This window comes from Aspergillus thermomutatus, assembly GCF_002237265.1.
Source record: "Aspergillus thermomutatus strain HMR AF 39 chromosome Unknown NODE_167, whole genome shotgun sequence".
Lineage (NCBI taxonomy): Eukaryota > Fungi > Ascomycota > Eurotiomycetes > Eurotiales > Aspergillaceae > Aspergillus > Aspergillus thermomutatus.
In genome coordinates, this window is record NW_020798216.1 from 18398 (window position 1) to 37289 (window position 18892).

General features: G+C 50.6%; 5 protein-coding genes across 5 annotated transcripts; 3 read left to right on the forward strand and 2 right to left on the reverse strand.

The window, feature by feature from the left end:
- Positions 1–173: 173 nt before the first annotated feature.
- On the forward strand, positions 174–967 carry CDV56_102842 (uncharacterized protein; the record flags this gene model as incomplete). Its single annotated transcript, XM_026756461.1, has 2 exons — positions 174–402; positions 465–967. 2 exons carry the CDS (start codon positions 174–176, stop codon positions 965–967), a joined length of 732 nt encoding a protein of 243 aa, XP_026612550.1.
- A 7970-nt stretch (positions 968–8937) lies between these two features.
- On the forward strand, positions 8938–10422 carry CDV56_103815 (uncharacterized protein; the record flags this gene model as incomplete). Its single annotated transcript, XM_026757434.1, has 3 exons — positions 8938–9088; positions 9175–9313; positions 9372–10422. The coding sequence occupies 3 exons, from the start codon at positions 8938–8940 to the stop codon at positions 10420–10422; spliced, it is 1341 nt and encodes a 446-aa protein (XP_026612551.1).
- Positions 10423–11381: 959 nt separating this feature from the next.
- Positions 11382–12377, reverse strand: aspf4 (allergen Asp F4; the record flags this gene model as incomplete). The annotated part of the gene is made up of 1 exon (XM_026757659.1): positions 11382–12377. One exon carries the CDS (start codon positions 12375–12377, stop codon positions 11382–11384), a length of 996 nt encoding a protein of 331 aa, XP_026612552.1.
- Positions 12378–14984: 2607 nt separating this feature from the next.
- CDV56_104409 (isocitrate lyase/PEP mutase family protein) lies at positions 14985–15973 on the reverse strand (the record flags this gene model as incomplete). Its single annotated transcript, XM_026758028.1, has 2 exons — positions 14985–15770; positions 15839–15973. 2 exons carry the CDS (start codon positions 15971–15973, stop codon positions 14985–14987), a joined length of 921 nt encoding a protein of 306 aa, XP_026612553.1.
- Positions 15974–16716: 743 nt separating this feature from the next.
- hosA (histone deacetylase HOS2) lies at positions 16717–18180 on the forward strand (the record flags this gene model as incomplete). Its single annotated transcript, XM_026758191.1, has 1 exon — positions 16717–18180. The coding sequence occupies one exon, from the start codon at positions 16717–16719 to the stop codon at positions 18178–18180; it is 1464 nt and encodes a 487-aa protein (XP_026612554.1).
- Positions 18181–18892: the final 712 nt, after the last annotated feature.

Consider the following 18892-nt stretch of genomic DNA (forward strand, 5'->3'; position numbering starts at 1 on the left):
GACTGACAGCTCGGGACAGCCACTTCACTGACAACCGTCTTTATCGTACGTTACTCGCAGCATTGTGATAGCACCGGCCTCCCTTTTCTTCAAGGATCTTTTGTAACGACGAATTTCAGCGGAGACAGATGCGGCTGGTCAACTGACTGTGACGTCAATCCTTCCACATCAGCATGGCACCAGTTCGGCGATACCTTCGAATTAGCAAATACTCTGTCCTTGAATGTCGAATCTATCTCGAGAATCCGTCAGATTCTCGGTGGCTTCTTGATAGTCGAGACCCTGTGCTCCCCCGGATATTCGCCGCCATTCGTCCTTTGGTCCTACCCAAGTTACGGGAGGAAAATGAAAGGTTGTATGCTAGGAAGAAAGGGAAGCCGGTCAAAGATGTGATAGCTGAAGGTACTATGGGCTTTCTATTTTGGGAATAGTGGACTTCGGGCTGATTATTGACTCTGATGCAGACGAGTTCGAGGTCGCCTTATTCCTTCGCGAATCTCGCACACGCCACTCACTCTTGACCCGACACAAGACCTTTGAGGGCACCGGAGACACGACAGATATTCCCATGATTTGGCCCGAAGGAGGCGACGATAAGATCTTGGTTGAGAGCGACAGTGAAGCTGACACCGATCTGCGCGATATTCCGCAAGCGAGCACAAGCGACGCCAATGGCAAGCGCCGCCGAGAGATGGACGTGCAAAGCCCAGGTGAACAACGCTCAACAAAGCGCCAGAAAGAAATTGATTCGCCTTTGGAGGAGCTTAGTGCTGACGGCGATGACAAAAAGCTACGATTTCGGACACAGTACGAAGGGTTCAATATCTACGGTTGGGTCCTATGTCTGCTGGTGACGCGAAAGGGTGATAAGGCGAGAGCTCGGCCAGCCGCTTCTGATACTTCTCGGCAGGCGCTAATGGAAGAGTGGATTTCCACTCAAGCCCAGGGAGACTTGAACGAAGACTGAAGCTTGTCCGATATTCTCAGGGGTGTTCTTTCGCAGCAAGACATGGTCCGTGAAAATGTGGCCGTGAGTGACATCCATGGTAGCAAGGGGTTGCCCCTTTCTGTCAGCTCCCTTCACTGTCAACCAATTTCAATGAAGTACGGAGAAGGAAAGCGACAACGCCATTTGCTACATACTGATTGAAACCTGCATGAAATCGTGCCATCAAAGAGTCTCATGACGATGAAAGGTGGGCCGTTACCTCGAGACCAGTGCCGGCAACTAGGGTATCCAAGCATACAACATGGATCACTTGAGGCAGGAGCCAAAAGGTCACTCAAATTGCGACCATATTGTTGTGCAATATCAACTGGAGTGCACGGATAGTTGCATCGCCTGGCTTGCTATCGCATGACAAAACAGCAAACCCTGCATCTGCTGTGAACCAATTGGCATTCGTCTCGGGGCAGCAACTACTCAATCTTACCTCTGTTGAGAGGCTTACACTTCGGCGGCATTGAACTTCATGTGCGAGTGTTTTATTTGGTAGTACAGCATGAATGTCTTACGCAACATGATTTGGGACTGCCATACTCGTGATACCAATACTACGATTCTTTGGTGGGGTCTCGAAAAGAGGTTCGTAGCCATCTTGAAGAGTGCTACCTCTTGTTATTGTTGTGTTCCTTCTAGTCAAGCCACACCACCGAAATTAAGCTTGTTGGCTTGCTTTGGGTTGCCATCCGCAGCCATCACCAGTTCGCCCCTGGTACATGCCTCTGGCGCATCGATTTAGAGTTTAGATTCCGCTTGCTCAATCACCTCTTGAGCGGATGTCCCGATGGCAGATTGGCAAGCCATCATGATGCTACAAGGTAATACGAAATCTCCACATACATGTCACCAAGTTGTCAAGGTCTATGAGTATGGGGAAAGGGGGAAATTAAAGCTCTAGCACTGTCGACAACAGGGAACACTTGTCGTAGCCGTTGCGAAACAAGGCATTACATCGGGCTATCTCCGTCTCTTAGGTTCATGCGCTCCATCTTCGGGCTTTCCTGGCTTGCCAGTTGTCACCACTCACCAGTTCATGCCGGAGTGAACGCAGACACCGGATCTGTCTAATTCCCCGTTGACAGGATACCTGTGGGAGTTTGAAGGCCCAAGCGTTCACATTCCTGCTAAGAGATCACTAGAACCATCTTCATGGATGAGCTGCGCAGAACAACCCGCGATGGATCAAGGTTTGACGTCAGAACGTTGGTCAGTAGACCACTCAGAGAATTCTCCTATCCGCCTCTCACTCCGACATCCCGAGGCGAAGTGTAGTGGTGGATCACTACAGAATTTAGGTAGTCTCGTGACCAACGCAACGAGAGAAGTTACTAATATCGTTAGCCCACTTGGCTAGTATTTAGTAGTTTTAGCACTTAGCAGTCACCATTCGCAACCATGTTCAAAATGGGACTACGGAAACGACGGACTTAACAGAGTATTTTATAGATGGAGTCACTAACGAGCAATGAACCATGGATTTGCTGTTTTCTAGAAACATTCCAGGGTGAAAGAGAAGGAGACTCCGAGACTGAGGGTCTGGAGAATCGGGATTTTGAAGTGAAACACTTGAATTATCGGTGGGTAACCATGCTGAGTTTTCCTTGGTACCGATGAATGCTCTGGGAACGGGGTACTCCGTAAGGTAGTAATCCATAATTTTGACAACCGAACTCGAACAGGGATTTATGATATTCCTAGGTACTAGGTAGTCTCTAGTGACGAGGTCCTGGGTGCGACGGGAATGGCGCAACTCTTCAATAGAGACTACACAAAGCAAAAGATACTCTGTTTACTCGAAGGAAGACTATGTCCATTCGCATTATCCATACGATTGCTAATAGAAACGCAAACTGCAGTTATCTGATAGCCCTGCGGTTCGCCAACTTAGCCGAGATATTAAACAAAGTCCTGGATAGTGGACGGAGTTGAATCTCTGCAGCTGATCCCCACGGCTAAAGCCCATTTATTCAGGGCTCTGGCCTATTACGAGAAGACTAGAATGCTAAGTGTCAATCTAACTCCCAACGGTGCGGAATGAACTCCCCAACAGTGGAGATCTCATTCCAATCCTGAGGGCGTAAGTTTTGTAATCTGCCATGTGCTTATTCCCTTATTCTTTCCCTTGTTCCAAACTTTCTGATTCATAGGAGTCGATCGAGGTGTCCGCTTTTTCCTTTCCCATTTTTTTCCTTTCTCCCTCTTTATTTTGGTGTGTTACAGTCTTACAGAGTACTAGTAGTCTAAGTATTTTAAGGATCCACTGGAGACAATCAGGCTGAGACTCAGCCACAGTCGCAGGATCCGAAAGCGGACTCCGAATTGAGGCGATTAACCATGATTTCGAACAAATTGAGCTCGAATAGTCTAGATACTCCAATACTCCGTAGATATTACAAAACTATGGGGTTTATGGCTGTGAAATGCGGAAATTCGGAGTGAGAACGAGCTTCCGAAATGGGGAAATGATATGACGAGACTCTGTACACCCCGTTCCTGAGGTGGTTAAGAGACCGTCCATGCATACGGAGTAGAGTGGCAACTTGCTGAAATAAATCATGCAGTAGAACCATCGAACCAAGTAGGAATTGTTTCATATAGAATCAACTGTGCGAATACCGTAGTCGATCCAATGGTTGTCCGTAAAAGTACAATGAACATTTGCAGTATCTCGATATCTACTCCGTACCCCATGCTGATCAACAAATTTCCCTATGCGAGCTGATGCAGAGGCGCAATAGTGACTTGCAGAATGGTCTAATCTCTTATGCATCTTGCTCGCTAACTACAAGCTGCAGAAGACCCTCCTGCTCCGTCTTGCAGACAAGGCACTAACAGGGATGATATCGATATTAATTAAAAGTGCCTTAACTTTACCCTTGAAGATGTCTTGTGAGTGCACAGATTAGGTATGTCGATGACCTGGTAATGTTGCATTATATAGTGCCACATATTTGGTTAGATGGGTGTACGGAGTACAGACTGCAGGTTTTAATATCAGATCTAGCACTCATTGGATGCTCTTGGCCTCTCACAGCAGGGAACAGCTTGTTGAGTCTGAGGATGGAATCACATAGGCTGGAGATGTACTCTGTAGCAGGCTAGCAGCTGATGTGCTCTTTCGCTGGTTAGTGAAGTTGCAGGGGTGAAGAAAACATATTTCTTCAGTCACCACTTGTACTCAGTACTCTGTAGTTCTCTATCAGAGCCGTCGGCCTCGGGCAATCAGCCACAGCGACGGAAACAACGTAAATATCACCAGCGGATCATGATTCATGACATATTGAAGAGTAATCACTAATGGTGTTGATTGGCAGCTTGATTTAACACCTGATAAACCTGGAGTATGCGAAACATGTCAGGTCAAAGCACAACAAAGGAGCACTCCTATGGATTCTTGAGAACCAATCAATCATCTGTAAGGGGAATCAGATCTCGTTGGTTGATGGTGGGCTTCAGCCGCTGAAAGCTGAAACAACTTGTCTCATGCATACGACGGATGTGTAACATGACGGTCTTCATGTTACCTTACCTGATTTTGTAACATAACGTATCTTTACATCTCTTTCTCTCCTGGACCGCTGGACGCCAAATTTTGAGACAGTTGATCTGTCAAATCTACAGATTTACTTCAATAGAAACGGTTAGTACCCCTGATCATCCCTGCAAGGGATTGGAACTTTAGAGGCGACACGGATCTTCTGAACGATCATGCCAGACATGGCCAAGTTAGAACAAAACTGGACTTGTTGAAGGCCTGAAATAGATGGACTGATGAATCCCGGGGTTTCGGCTGGGGCTGAGGCTATGAGCCTATGACTCCATGATGAAAGTTGATTTGATGATATAATCTCTCGGTCCTCATCTTCCGTCTTCCTGATGGTCCGCCAAACGGATCAACCTGGCTGCCTGGAGATTAGTACTACGTACCGCCAAACTTTACCATTTTGAGGGCCAGCCTTGCTGAGGGATGGTCTGGTGAGGGTGTTTGGATGATTGGATTGGATTATCATCAGGATTCGATTCCCTCCCTAAAAGATCTGCGAACTTACCACGTGTCTGCCCTCCTCCAAGTCTGTGAGTCTATTATGATTTGCTGTAAGACCTGTCGATACCGGTTGCATATTGATGGATGCATGGATATCGGACTATTGATAGCACTGATCCATTATGATTTGAGTCATTCTACTGTCAGATGCTCATCCCAGTGATTCTACTTTCCAGCTCTTTGTTTTCCGCATGTTTCTTGTCTATACTTACGTAATAATGGGTAATGGTGTTGAAAAAATGATACGGAGCTCAATTTCCATCGTGTTCTGTGTTAGCTCCAGATACGCCGAGCCATGCCTCGGGAAATAGACACAAAGAAGTTCGTTCAGGAACAGGGAAAGGAAAAATAAACCCGACTATCAACGTACAAAGAGACGAACATCAGAGCATGGATCCTCAAATTTGCCACTCTCGTCTTCCATTCCTTGAACAATTCCAATCTTCTACCCTATTTAGTTAATATTGATGGATCAGTCGCACAGTGTAGTGGGACGTGAATTGGAAAGGGGTAAAACCTGGCGGTGAAGCAATCCCCGGAGGATGAAGCAGTGGGCCTGGACGGGAGGAGCTTCTAGAAAATTTCCTTGGAATTTCCGATTGCAGCAATTTACCCACTGTACTCCGTAAAGACATTACCATATGGCAGAATAATAACAGACCTGGACGACGAATCCTCTACCTAGCGTAACCACCGTCAGAAAACGAACTACTACTACTCCGTACCTACGTCAGTATCTGACCGTTCGATGTGGGGCTCAGTTCCTGTTCATGGATGATGGCAGGGATGTCCTTTTCATTATTATTTGATTATTTTATTTTAGTCCTTTATTTTATTATTATTATTTTTTTTTGTTTAATTTTTTTCACCCGGCTCTGGTTCTACTTGATTTATGATAGTTTTTTTTTTTGTTGATGCCAGTAATCATGATTAAAACTAAAATAAAATAAATTCCAACAGAAAATTAAAAGTGAGGATCACTGATTGCGTGCCCTATATTAAGCAGTGCCTGACCTCGTCTTCAAGATTTACCTTCTTTCCATCGTCAAGAATAATTCCCGTGCTGTCTGCTACCATATCAGGAACACCTACCTCACTGTCGAACCTCCTTTCCCACGCTGAACCATCAGATATCCAAGTCCATCAACATCCGTAACCAACTCATCAACATGCCTTCCATCGGTGGTACCGCTTCTCAATTCCCTCCCTGCCCTGGCCCTCCGCCAAAGGGTCCTCTGCCTCCTCTTCCCAAATAAACGATATTGGGGCCCTTAACGAATTTGATGACCTTGCGCCTTTGAGCGGCTCCTTCACGGCCTTACAATTTCCGTCGTGCGGATGGTTACCACAACACACCGACTCGAGACGCTCATGAGCTGGGAGGTTGCAACCTCTGGCATGGATATCACGACTTCAACTCGGTTTTGGCTCTAATACACTTCTTCGGACTAAATGCCCTTGATTCCACCAACCCTTCTCATGCTTTGGACCAATATACAACCCTTTTAATCCGTGGAGAACTTCTACTACTCTCGGCTTGGTTCTGCAACAACGACAGTTGCGGAATTATACTTCTATATTATTTCTTTCTGAGGATATGCGCAGGCGCATTGATCCCAATCCTACCACGGTTATTCGAGCTCAATTGCGACATTCCAATATTTCAATCCGATTGCGCGGATAGCTCATCGATCAGCGCACACGGCTCGGCATCTTACATGGAGATGATATCAACAAGGCGCTGAAATCATTGACCCCACTTCAAATTCTCAGCGGCATCGTCGGCAAGGCCAAACCCCGCAAAGAGAAACATGGCAACATGATGGTCAAGTTGAAACAATCCCAATGTAAACGGGTGTCTGAACTCTGGACCTGAGCTCCGGAAATACCGCCCAATGCATGTTTAGCATATGCGGAGGCTTGGATCTCCTGATCGCCCGGCCGGTGTCAAAGCGTCTTTGCAATCAGGGCTACGGTGTGCAGGATGAACTTCTTCAACTTGTACTTGCGATTTAATTCTTGGAGACCTTTTTCTTTCTTTCTTTCTTTTTCATTTTCTTCTTGACTCTATTCAGATGCTTTACCCTACCTGGGAGCCTGACTTTTTTCCTTTTTTTCGTTTCTTTTGAGCCCAATGGCATGTACTATAGACCTAATATACCCACATCGCATTGTTACCAGCGTTTGGATACAGTTAATAATGATACATACTCGTCAATTGACTTCCTATCTACCTAATTGTCATTTAATTGTGCTACCTCGTAGAACTTGCTCGTTATGTCTCATGATGACAACATTGACCACGCCGTTGTGCAATTGTAAGTTTCACTAAGGGGATTAGTGGTTGATTGGTCCGGACAAGAGGTACACATGCCTTAAGAGACCTTGAACCTGACTTCAATAGTGTCCCTGATCCCTGTCAATATGTCCACTCCTATGCACTTGTTGAATCACAAGGCAAGGCAACCGCTGATTGATGACTCAACTCCATCAGTTGATGGCGGAGGGGTAATTCCCCCCTCCATTATCGCATGTCGGACCTGAGCGCCTGCTATTCTTATCACCATCGCCAGGATATACCTCACGGACTTGCCCGGGGGGCTTAAGCCTTTCCATAAGTGCGCGGAACCTTAAGGTAGGGGGCCTCATATTTGACACTGCCATCGTGGCGCAATACTCTGGAAGGCAGGCATGTCAGCCAACACTCAATCATAATCGTCCCGATTATGAGCATGGGTTGTCCCTTGTGAGCAGAGAATATCTCTACAGCCTTCAAAGCCTCACAAGCATTCCCTGAGCTGTGGAAGTGCCAAGTCCACCCCCGCCAATCTTCAGCTCGACAGTGTTCCTGAAACCCACCATACTCTACTCCATGTTACCTGCATATGTGCGACATAGTAAGGTCATGACAAATTGACGCATTGATGAATCACTAATGCCAATGAATCGTTATTGGACCTTGTATTCCCGCACCGGCTGAGATGGAGCTGAGTTAGGTACCTTAGCCATCTAAGGCCTAAGCTAGTGGTCAGCGTTTGAAGCGTGGCTCGGAAACAGCTCCCGTCGAATCTTTGAAGCAGGTGGTAGCCCGTGCCTTGATTTAGTCGCGTCTTGCCTTGATTTGAAACCTGGAACATGGAGGTTAGGGTGAACTTTCCCAGAGGCTGGTCAACTGACACCATCGGCACTGCGGAGATGCTTATATCAACTGCTTCATGGTGATAGGATAACCATTAGTTGTCAAGTTGTCATTATCGCTATACTCGCCGGTTCCGAATTACGTAGATAGCTTGTACTCCGCACTCCATAATCATGTCGCACTCTCGCCCAAACGATCAGGCACATGCACAACGGCCGTTTCATTATCTATCTGGCACGGAACAAGTCCGTTGAACGGCCTCGCCTTGACGATAATAGGTGGACATGCCGGACTTTGAGTCTATATCGCGATGTTTCTGACGAATCATCAATGCGACAACTTATCTCAATTTCGCCCTTTAGCCTGAAACTGCCGATGAGGCTCAGCGGACACCGGGCGTCGTCTCCTCGTGTCAGATAGAAAGCGCTCATGTTAACTTATCATGCCCGATCAGTAAACATCGTCTACGTGAGACAGCACGGGGATAGTGGGGTGAGATAGAACGCGAAAAGCGCATGTAGTTGAGACATTCTCCCACATGACATACGAGATTACAGTTTCTGATGGCTTCAACTCCAGTTGCATCGAGGTCATTCCCAATCCAAGACGGAATGATGTACCGAAACTGGGCGATATCGCTGCATTTATGCCTCAGGCATTCATAGATGTCTCCCCCCCGCACGTGATTTGACCCATCTCCAACTCGCCCTCACTCATCTTTCCTAGGCGCCTGCTCCCCCGACAGGCACAATGGTTTTGGAACTTCATGTCTGGGGTCCGGCGTTTTCATTGCCCTCGATTGAGGCGCAATGTCTTGCCACCATTGCTTATTTTTCCGTCGCAGTGCCCAAGGACGCGTGGGTGTTGATTGCGAGCAGCGATCCTTCCGTGTCTCCCACTAGTATGTTGAATCGATGGCCGCATTGCGTCTACTCGGGTTGCAGTGGTAATCTTCTTAGGAGATCTGATATGCTGACCCGTCCGCAGATGAACTACCCGCTGTGAAGAATGGAACCACATGGGTGAGCCGGTTTCGGAATATCGTTGACTACCTGCGTCAATACTCGAACGGCGCATGGGATTTGGATAGGGAACTGGGCGGAATTGACCGGGCGGACAATATCGCGTAAGCCTTCGCAGATACTTCGATACACAGTGATGTTCATTGATCTAACGCCTCGCAGGTTTTCGTCCTTTGTAGAATCCCGCGCTCAGCCCCTCCTCGACCTGTCTCTCTATGTCTCCAGCGAAAACTACTACAACAAGACCTCCCCCGCCTACGGCGCCATCCTGCAGTGGCCGAATCAATGGATCATCCCTCCGAGGCTGCACTCGGCCGCAAAGAGCCGTACAGAACACCTGGGCCTCACATCCCTAGACCTCCAGGCGATGGAAGACCAACGGAAACGCGAACACTCGGCCGCCGTCGCCGCAGGCCAGATACCCAAGAACCTCATCCAACGGCCACGGGAGACAGTCTCCAGTCTCCTAGGGAAGACCTCCCAGCAAAACCAATTCAAGCTGGAAGCCCTGACGGCAGAGCTATTCGAACCCCTCGAGGAGATTCTAGGCCAGAAAACCTACCTTCTCTCCGACGACGCCCCAACAAGCGTCGACTGTCTCGCGCTCGGCTACCTCGCCCTCATCCTCATCCCGGACCTACCGTACCCGTTCCTCCGCAACGCAATGCAAACCAAAGCCCCGCGACTCTCGACATACACCGAGCGCCTGCGCCAGCGCTGCTACGGGACCGTCGACGTCGAGGTCCCGCATGCCTTCGATGAGGCAGGGAAATCGATCACCGATGCCTCGCCATTGCCCTGGCAGGCTCCGCAGCGCGCCAATCTCGCCACGGTCGGCAGCACGCTACTAAACACCCTCACCGACGCAACCCCGATCCTCAAAGACATCCGCACCAGCGAGCGCTTACGCCAGGCGGCGCAGTCGCCTGATTCAGGGTTGTCGGGGGTAGAGAGCGACGCCTTGTCTCAGTACGCCACCGGGCAGAAGAAAGACGTGCTTGTCTCCATCGCCGCGGCGGTGGGCGGCGTTGCCGCGCTGATCGGGTACATGGCGCATGTGGGACTTCTCGAATTCAGTTTCTCGGGGGAAGAGGGCCAATGGGAGGAGGAAGAGCCGGAGGAAAAGCCAAAGGGAGAAGAGGAGGAGGGTCCGGGAGTCGCGCGCCCTGAGCTGCCCACGTCAATCACTGCCACCGAGTTCCTGGGGATTTGAATGAAGCGCCGCGTAGCCACTACTTGCTGTATTATTAGATACCTGGGTGTTGGGTTTGGATAGAGCATCTGCATCTACATCTACTAAATCGGTTCGAAAAAGCTAATGCTCCTCGTAAGTCGCAGCCCTTAAATTCAAAGCTAAACCATGCTTCGTCTTCCATCATCTCGGTGATCTCAATGAATGCTCCGGGGTCTCCTCATCTCAGGCCTGAACCTGATCCTTAGATTCAACACTCAGCTGATTGCTAAAGATAGGATACCTCACTCACTCTGTCGACTCTAGGCCCTAGGCTCGAGCGTACCATGATCCACCTACAGTAGGCGCGTATTTTTAGACCCGGCGCTTTAGTGAGTTTCAGGTGTCGGCTTGTCGGGTCGGAGAACCTCACTCAACCAGCTCCGTAGACGCCTAGGCCCAAGGCCAAAGCAACTAATCATTGATTGGGTTGGGGGCTCTGGGCTCTGGGCTCTGGAGTGAAGATTCTATTTCTGGGTGCAACATGAGATCAGCATCTGATCAGATGGCTGGACAGAGGCCAACTGGCTAGTAATTGAATGAAAAGGGAGGCTGGTCGGGGGCTCTTACGATGCAAGCGTGTGACGGATGAAGGAGTGCAGAGTATATACTAAGTAATTACAATAGCTACAGACATAATGGGATGATGTGTACATAGAATGCGAAGGAAAGGGAATCAATGTGAACTATGAAACACAAGTCGACGGTGGTATAAGGTATGTACACGGAGAAAGCTGAAGTCGTCAAGGCTGGGAGATTGGATGCTTCCTGGAGGGCCTCGCCTGACATTGGCGGAAGGACTGAAGGTCACAACACAAAGGTTGTGAGGCCGTTACATGCTAGAGGACAAGGAAAAGATACCCAAGACAAGAGATATCATTGGTATCTGGAATGCAAGCCAAAAGAGAAAGGACATCACAAAGCTACGAGCAAAAAGACGTTTACTCGCTGTAGTCGATGTTGACGGTCAGACGGGTAGGGCCAGGGACAACCTTGCCGCCAATGCCATCGACAGCAGCCAGAGCAGCGGTGTAGGCGTCAATGACGCTGGAAAGACCGTTGGTGATGATGGAGCACAGCTCACCGGCGTGGTTGCAGATCTTCATACCCTGGACCTCATGGCCGGCGTTCTCGGCCTGGATGGCGGAAACGTCCCAGCCGGACCAGCCACCGTTGATGCTGCTGTCAAAGTCGAACTCGCCCCAGGTGCAGGAGTACCCACCATACTGGTCCTTGGGCAGCTCCGTGCCCTTGGCGGCGCCCCAGCCACCCTGGGAATTCTCGTCGAAGGCCACGTACTTGGTCTCACCGGCTTGGAGGGTGATGGTCAGAGCGGAGTTACCGTACCAGCCGTTAAGGCCACCATCGGGGCCGATCTTGTTCCAGAAGACGACAGTCCAGGGGTCGGTGTTGCTGCCAACGAACTGAGCGACGTGCTTGTACTTGGCGGCGTTCTCGGCGGAAACCTCGATGATGTTGCTGCCCCAGGGGTTACCGACGTTGCCCTTGTAGAAGATACCGGAGCCGCTGGCGTCGGTTCTTCCACCGAAGCCGTCGGTGCAGTACTCGCCGTCGGCAGGGGTGTTGGTCCAGTGGGCGGAGACGCCGGACGATGAAGAGGTGGCAGACTTGGAAGAGCTGGAAGAGCTGGAGGAGCTGGACTCCGAAGTAGCGGCGGCAGCGGCAGCAACAACGGAAGTGGCAGCGTTGCTGGCGGCAGTAGCCTGGGGGGCGGCAGCAGCGTCGGTCTTAGCCTGGCCGGACCACTCGTTGATCCAGGAAACCAGAACGCCGTCAATGGTAGCGTAGACGGTGTCACCGACCGCGCGCTTCTCACCGGCATGGTGGAGGTGACGGCGCTCATGGCCGTGCATACGGGCGACCGAAGAGCCAGCGGTCAGCGCCGTGAGCAAGAGCATCGAGTTCTTGAGCTGCATTTTGAAAAAGGAGGGACTTGTGCTGATTCAAGTTGGTTCAAAAGTTCGGATGAGAGTTTGATAGAAGCAAAGGGTATCACGCTGCTGGGGAGAAACGAGCCCAGGGAACGCAACAATAGCACGAGTGTCTTATTGACAATGAAAGAATGACTAGGAGCAAGACACGAGGTGATGCTCACTTGGATTGAGAGTGAATAAGACTTGAAAGGAGTGTGAATTGCGTACCCAAGGAAGGGAGAGAAAACAGACGCTGGAGGAGAGGAAGAAAAGGAAGAAGAGAGGAACGAGCGAGACCGAGAGGGGACTGGGGGGTGTAATAAGAAGAACGGCAGGGGACTGAGGGTCTGCTTTACTGACGGAGTTCTGTACAGTCTGTACTTCCTCTTGTTTAATGAAAAAGGGGCGATCAGGGGAAAAAGAAGCCACGCCCGCTGCTGATTGGCTGGTTGATAGCGACGGTTCCTGAGTTTACCGACTCTCGGCCTCAGGAGGAGCAACGATTGGCTGTGCTTATAGCCTGGCATCCACATTGGCCAGCAGTCGAGACCCTGGATCCCTGGCACAGGGTCGCGGATTACTGCCAGTTCCATGGTACGGTATTGTAATGAGCCCGTGTAGTTCCACTGTTACTCAGGTACCTGCATTATGCATTGATGATTATGTTTAAGGAGTCTAAACAGCGCTCTTCAGATTGTGTTAAATGGTGATAGATCAATCTAGGCAGTGATGCATTTTTCATTAAGACTAGATCTGATGTCATTGTGAAAGATTAGATGGTTGGAATGCTGCCACGTTCCTGGCACCTGACAGCCCATATTGGCCAGTCTATCAGCCCAAAGGCGGGAACAATTCTTGACTACCTTAGCACTCTTCAATTGATCAGATGGATAGCTTTTTCAATCAAAATCTACCCATCTGTTCTGTGGCTTCCAGTCAATTCCAGCGAATCGTGGTACACTCTAGCCCTACTCTCATGGCCGTACCCGTGGAGATGGAAGCCCAAACTGCGCGCTACAACGGGAGCAATTCGCCACGTCAATATGCGACCCACGTGTTGGTAGACTATCTGGGTCTGATAAAACGATGCGGTAGAGAATCCCAATGCTGCTAAGTATCATACTGTGAGTCTGTGACTTGCTGGACGCTGATTGATGGACAGCGACTGACTCAGAGAGAAAACTCTGTGGGTTCTTTACCTGCCAATCCTTCAACAGCTGACGACTTGATGTTGATCATGGATGTTGTCGTTTCCCGAGCTATGATACGTAAATTGGTCAACTGCATACATCTGCAAGTCAATCTAGGCCATGAGTACATTCTGGTTGTGATGCTCTTTCCTGCAATTCAGTTCTGCTCATCCTCCCCCAAAGCAGAATGCATTGGCTAGAGTCCCTAGTAACAGAATGATCACTCATCGAGATCTATCTACCTTTTCATGATTAGATGATTGAAAATCTCTTCCTTAACTAAATCAATCCATCCAGAATCTAGGAACAGACCAGGTCAACAATGAAGATTGAATTTTGAACTCCGAAGACCCATCTAGCCAGCCTGATCTTCCATCCAGTAGAGTAGAGTAGTAGACTGAGGACCCCCATAGGTGGGTCGATACAAAGCAGAAACGGCAAATACATCTACACATCTTTATCCACCGCCAGATTCTAGAATGGCAATTGAATGTATGCGACAAATCAACAGGGAAAGTAGATGTATCCGTCCCCACCACTGTGTCCACTGTCCACTGTCGAATTGCCACATCCATCATGTACAAGTACAACAGGGCTATCAGGCACACCAAGTCATTGACTTATCCAAACTTACACGAGCGAAGCAAATCTGTCACTGACTGGTAATGATGACATGTGAGCGATATATCTGCGTTGGCCAATGCAGTCTCTGTCAGCAATTCCATTTTCAATTTAACAGGCAAGAGGAAAACCCTATCATGATTGTGCGCGCTATTCCCAGTAGCAAATACCAATTGCCGATTGGGCGCTTAGAACTATGCTACTGCCCACTGCATGGTAAATAAACATGGTATCCGTGGACAAACTGGCCGTGGTTGACAGCGGAACCAGAGAACGCCCTACCATGAACACAGAGGTTGCAGTCATTTCCACTGAGCTTGGCGTCAGACCCGGTTAGGAAATCCTTTCACAAAAGTCCAACTTTTGGTGGCGAGCGCTTCCGGAAAACTTAGAGCAGGTATAGGATTTCCTTTTCGGAAATCATTGCCTTGCAAGCGAGGACTCGTCATCGTTCGGAGTGGACATGGCGAAAAAACTGGATCAAAAACTACTAAATGGGAAATATCATGTGACTTGGAGTTTCAGACTACCGAACAGGAATAGCGTCGGAACTTGCTCGATTGGGACATCACAAAATCACACTTGCTGACATGCCGAGGAGATTGTCGCGACCAGCAGCCTCAGTCTCGCATTCAGGCGTTGAGATTTTGACCCTAAGGTCATGGGATGAACAGAAACTACTGACCGGATTTCTCTTTCAATCTGTTTCTTTCAACCACATCCATGGATGGATGCTCCATGTGGATGGAAGGGTGATTAACAGCAAGATAACTTGTCTTCATTGACTATTGCCATAGGTCTACTCCTGATCCTCCAAGTCCACTCCGCCCTGAAACGCTGCTCCTCCCGCCTCTGCGTCCACCTTGAGACTCTCGTCCAACCCACATGTGCGGAACAGCATCTGCGGCGTCAACTCCTTGCTCAACCCCGGCAAACCATCTCTCTTGAGCTTCTCCATACCCTCGCGAATAGCTGTCAGAGCAGGCCCAAGCGCCGCAAAGGGGAAGATGATGATACGGAATCCCATCTCCTTGGCTTCATCCGCCGTGATCGACGGTGTTGCCCCATGCTCGACCATGTTCAGCAGCATGGGCCACGGCGCCAGATCCTGAATCACCTGCCGCGCCATCTCCTTGGATGTGATCCCCTCGAGGAAGCCGACGTCTGCACCCGCGTCCCGCGCCGCCCGCAGCCGTGCCACGCTCTCCTCGTACCCGTGGCCCTGCAGTGCGTCGGTCCGCGCAATCACAACGATGTCGCTGCCCATGCGCTTCCGTGCCTGCACCGCTGCCCGGATACGACTCACATATGTCTCCTTGTCTACCAGTATCTTGCCCGCAAGATGTCCACAGCGCTTGGTCTGCACCTGATCCTCGATGTGGAAGGCGGCGACCCCCGAGCGCGAGTATTGCTCTGTTGTGCGAGCGACCATGATCGGGCCGCCGTAACCGGTATCTGCGTCGGCGATGACGGGGGTAGAGGGCGAGATATTGGCGAGCATCTCCGCATTGGCGCGCATGTCATTTAAGGTGCAGATACCGAGGTCGGCTTGGCCATGGACCGAGGCTGCAGTACCGGCGCCAGTCTGGAATGATCAGTTTGAGCCTTGAAAAAAGACCACGACAGTACAATTGTGGTAGGCTGGGTACTCACCATGTACAGTGCATCGAACCCCACGGACAAGGCAATCCGAGCGGAAAGACCATCATAAACACCCGGTGCAATGATGAATAATTTAGGGTCCTCAAGAGACCGCCGGAGAGCAGTGGCCGCTGTAACGATGGGCATGGTGAAAGACGTAGGTGGAAGATGTAGGTTGCAGGGGTTTCTTGCTCCTGCTCGATTGATAACGGAATATCAATAAAGCTTAGCAACCTTAAAGAGTGCGAGGCGTAGCAGTAGATAGAATTTAGCGGCGTCGACTCAACGGGATGTCGCACTGGACCAACACACGGTATCACCAACACAAATCTCAAGACACCGATTATGTCTCCGAGATAATTGCTCAATTCTTTCCTTCTTTTGTCGGGCTCCCTATTTATCTGCAGCCTGCTCTGAAGCATTGTCTTGCCACTTATCCGAGATCGGAAGTCGATTAATAAGCTCTCGGGATTTTCTCGGCGAGTGGATTTCTGTAGAGAATTTCATCTTGAAGAGACATGGATTCGTTCAATGGCTTGAACTTTTCAGTCAGGTAATTCGGACGATTCTATCTTGATATTCTGAGCAGAGAGCACATGCATAATTTCAAGCATGGTTTAGGTAGCGAGTAGTCTAGTGCAGGTGCATATTTTCTGCTGATATTTGATGGGATGGAGTGGCCGCCACCTCTCAACTTCACCCGCTGAACTATTCTTTCTCCACATTCTTCAACGATTCAATCAATCCTTCGGATCCAACCTCTCCCCCTCGTCACCTTGAATTGGGTTTCTTAAGCATGTCTTAGACGCATAGGATCTATTTATGACTCTAATTTCTTCTCTTCCTTTTATCTCTTCTTTTTCTTCTCCTAACTTCCCTACCGCTCCGTCATGGCGCGCTCCGCCATAGTGCAAGAATACAATCCGCCGCCCTCCTCGAATCCTACCCTGAGTGTTGATCAGAAGGTCTCCCTCGAGCGACAGACGAATGGCATCCCTCGTCCTCAAGGCTACCGAGTCTCGTGGCACGCCAACCCGGCCGTGGAACCACACCACTTTGGCCAGTCGCATCCCATGAAGCCGTGGCGACTGACCCTCACGAAGCAGCTCGTCATGGCCTACGGGATGCACCACGCCATGGACCTCTACCTGGCCCGCGCTGCGACGTACGAAGAGATGGCCGAGTTCCACCAGACCGACTACCTCGATTTCTTGCGGCAGGTGATGCCCGGGGACATGGAGAATCCAGAGCAAAGCGAGAACGTTGCGCGATTCAATTTCGGCGACGACTGTCCCATCTTCAACGGGCTGTACAACTACTGCTCGCTCTACGCCGGGGGCAGCATCGACGCGGCGCGCAAACTGTGCAACAACCAGTCGGAGATCGCGGTGAACTGGTCTGGCGGCCTGCACCACGCCAAAAAGGCCGAAGCCAGCGGCTTCTGCTATGTCAACGACATCGTCCTCGGCATCCTGCAGCTGCTCCGCCACCACCCTCGCGTCATGTACATCGACATCGACGTGCACCACGGCGACGGCGTCGAGCAGGCCTTCTGGTCCACCGACCGCGTCCTCACCGTCTCCTTCCACAAATACGACAAGGACAACTTCTTCCCCGGCACGGGGCCCCTCGACAGCACCGGCCCAACCCACCCGCTCAACCCAGGCGCGCACCACGCCGTCAACGTCCCCCTCAACGACGGCATCGACGACGAGTCCTACATCCAGCTCTTCCGCGACATCGTCGGCGCCTGCATCGACACCTACCGCCCCGGCGCCATCGTCCTCCAATGCGGCGCCGACTCCCTCGGCTGCGACCGCCTCGGCTGCTTCAACCTCAACGTCGGCGCCCACGGCGCCTGCGTCGCCTTCGTCAAGACCTTCGGCCTGCCCCTCCTCGTCGTCGGCGGCGGCGGCTACACCCCGCGCAACGTCTCCCGCGCCTGGGCCCACGAAACCTCCATCCTCATCGACGCCCAGCACCTCATCGACCCCAACATCCCCGACACCGTCGCCTTCCGCAACCACTTCGGCCCGGACTTCTCGCTTTTCCCGCCCCTGTCGGAAATGCGCAAGCTCGAGAATAAGAACTCCCGCCCTTACCTCGCCGGTCTCGTCCAGGCTGTCCGTGAGCAGCTCCGCTATATCCAGGGGGCCCCCAGTGTGCAGATGAGCTTCATCCCCCCGGATATCCTGGGTCTGCGCGAGGACACGGAGAAGGAGATCGAGGAGGCTACTGCCCAGCTGGAGGAGGACCGCGAGGACCGCGAGGGCCCCGGTAGTGCGGCCGTCAAGGGTAATCGACGGCGGGAATTGGAGAGGGGCGCGGGGTATCGGGGGGAGCTGTATACTTGATTTTTCGGGTCTCATTTTTTTTTTTTTCCCCTGGGCGGTTTGTTTTTATGACCTTTGGGTGTTTACCGGTCCGGATGGGTGGTGCTCTGGCGTTTTGGCTCAATCTCGTTGCTCGATCTATGATATCCCAGAAGAGATTTTTGTGTGCAATTCTTTTTGGTTATCCAGTCTCAGCCCGGTGGGCAAAAGCAGGTCAGAAGGACCAGATCTATTATAGAAATCAAGATACTCCCCAGCCTAACCTCCCATCCTTCTATCAGTCCCATATCTCCAGTATATTCACATATATGAAACATCATCTCCAGAACCTCCCGTGTCCCCTTTCTTTCGCGTGTCAAATCTCCAGGCGTCCTCTTGTCTTTTTCGCCTTCGCCCCCCTCTCAAAATCAAATGGGGTATCCAGGACGGGCGACGCATTCGATGAGTAAAATAGCACCAAAAATGAACATTGAAAACGAAATGATGTGTTGAAACATGAAAGTCAACGCGATCCCGTCGGCTGCGTCAGAAAAATGTAGCGAGGGTCATGTCACGTTCGTTTAGCTACTTCTTCTTGGCAGGTTGACTACCATGTCATGGCTTCTGCACCTGCTCCCCGTTCGTTTGAAGCAATGATTGAGATCGCTCTCAAGTCGACCTTTCTCGAACGGGCTAGGGTCCGGACGATTGGCGGGACGTCATCCGAAATAGTATGACGGACGAGGAGCGTAAA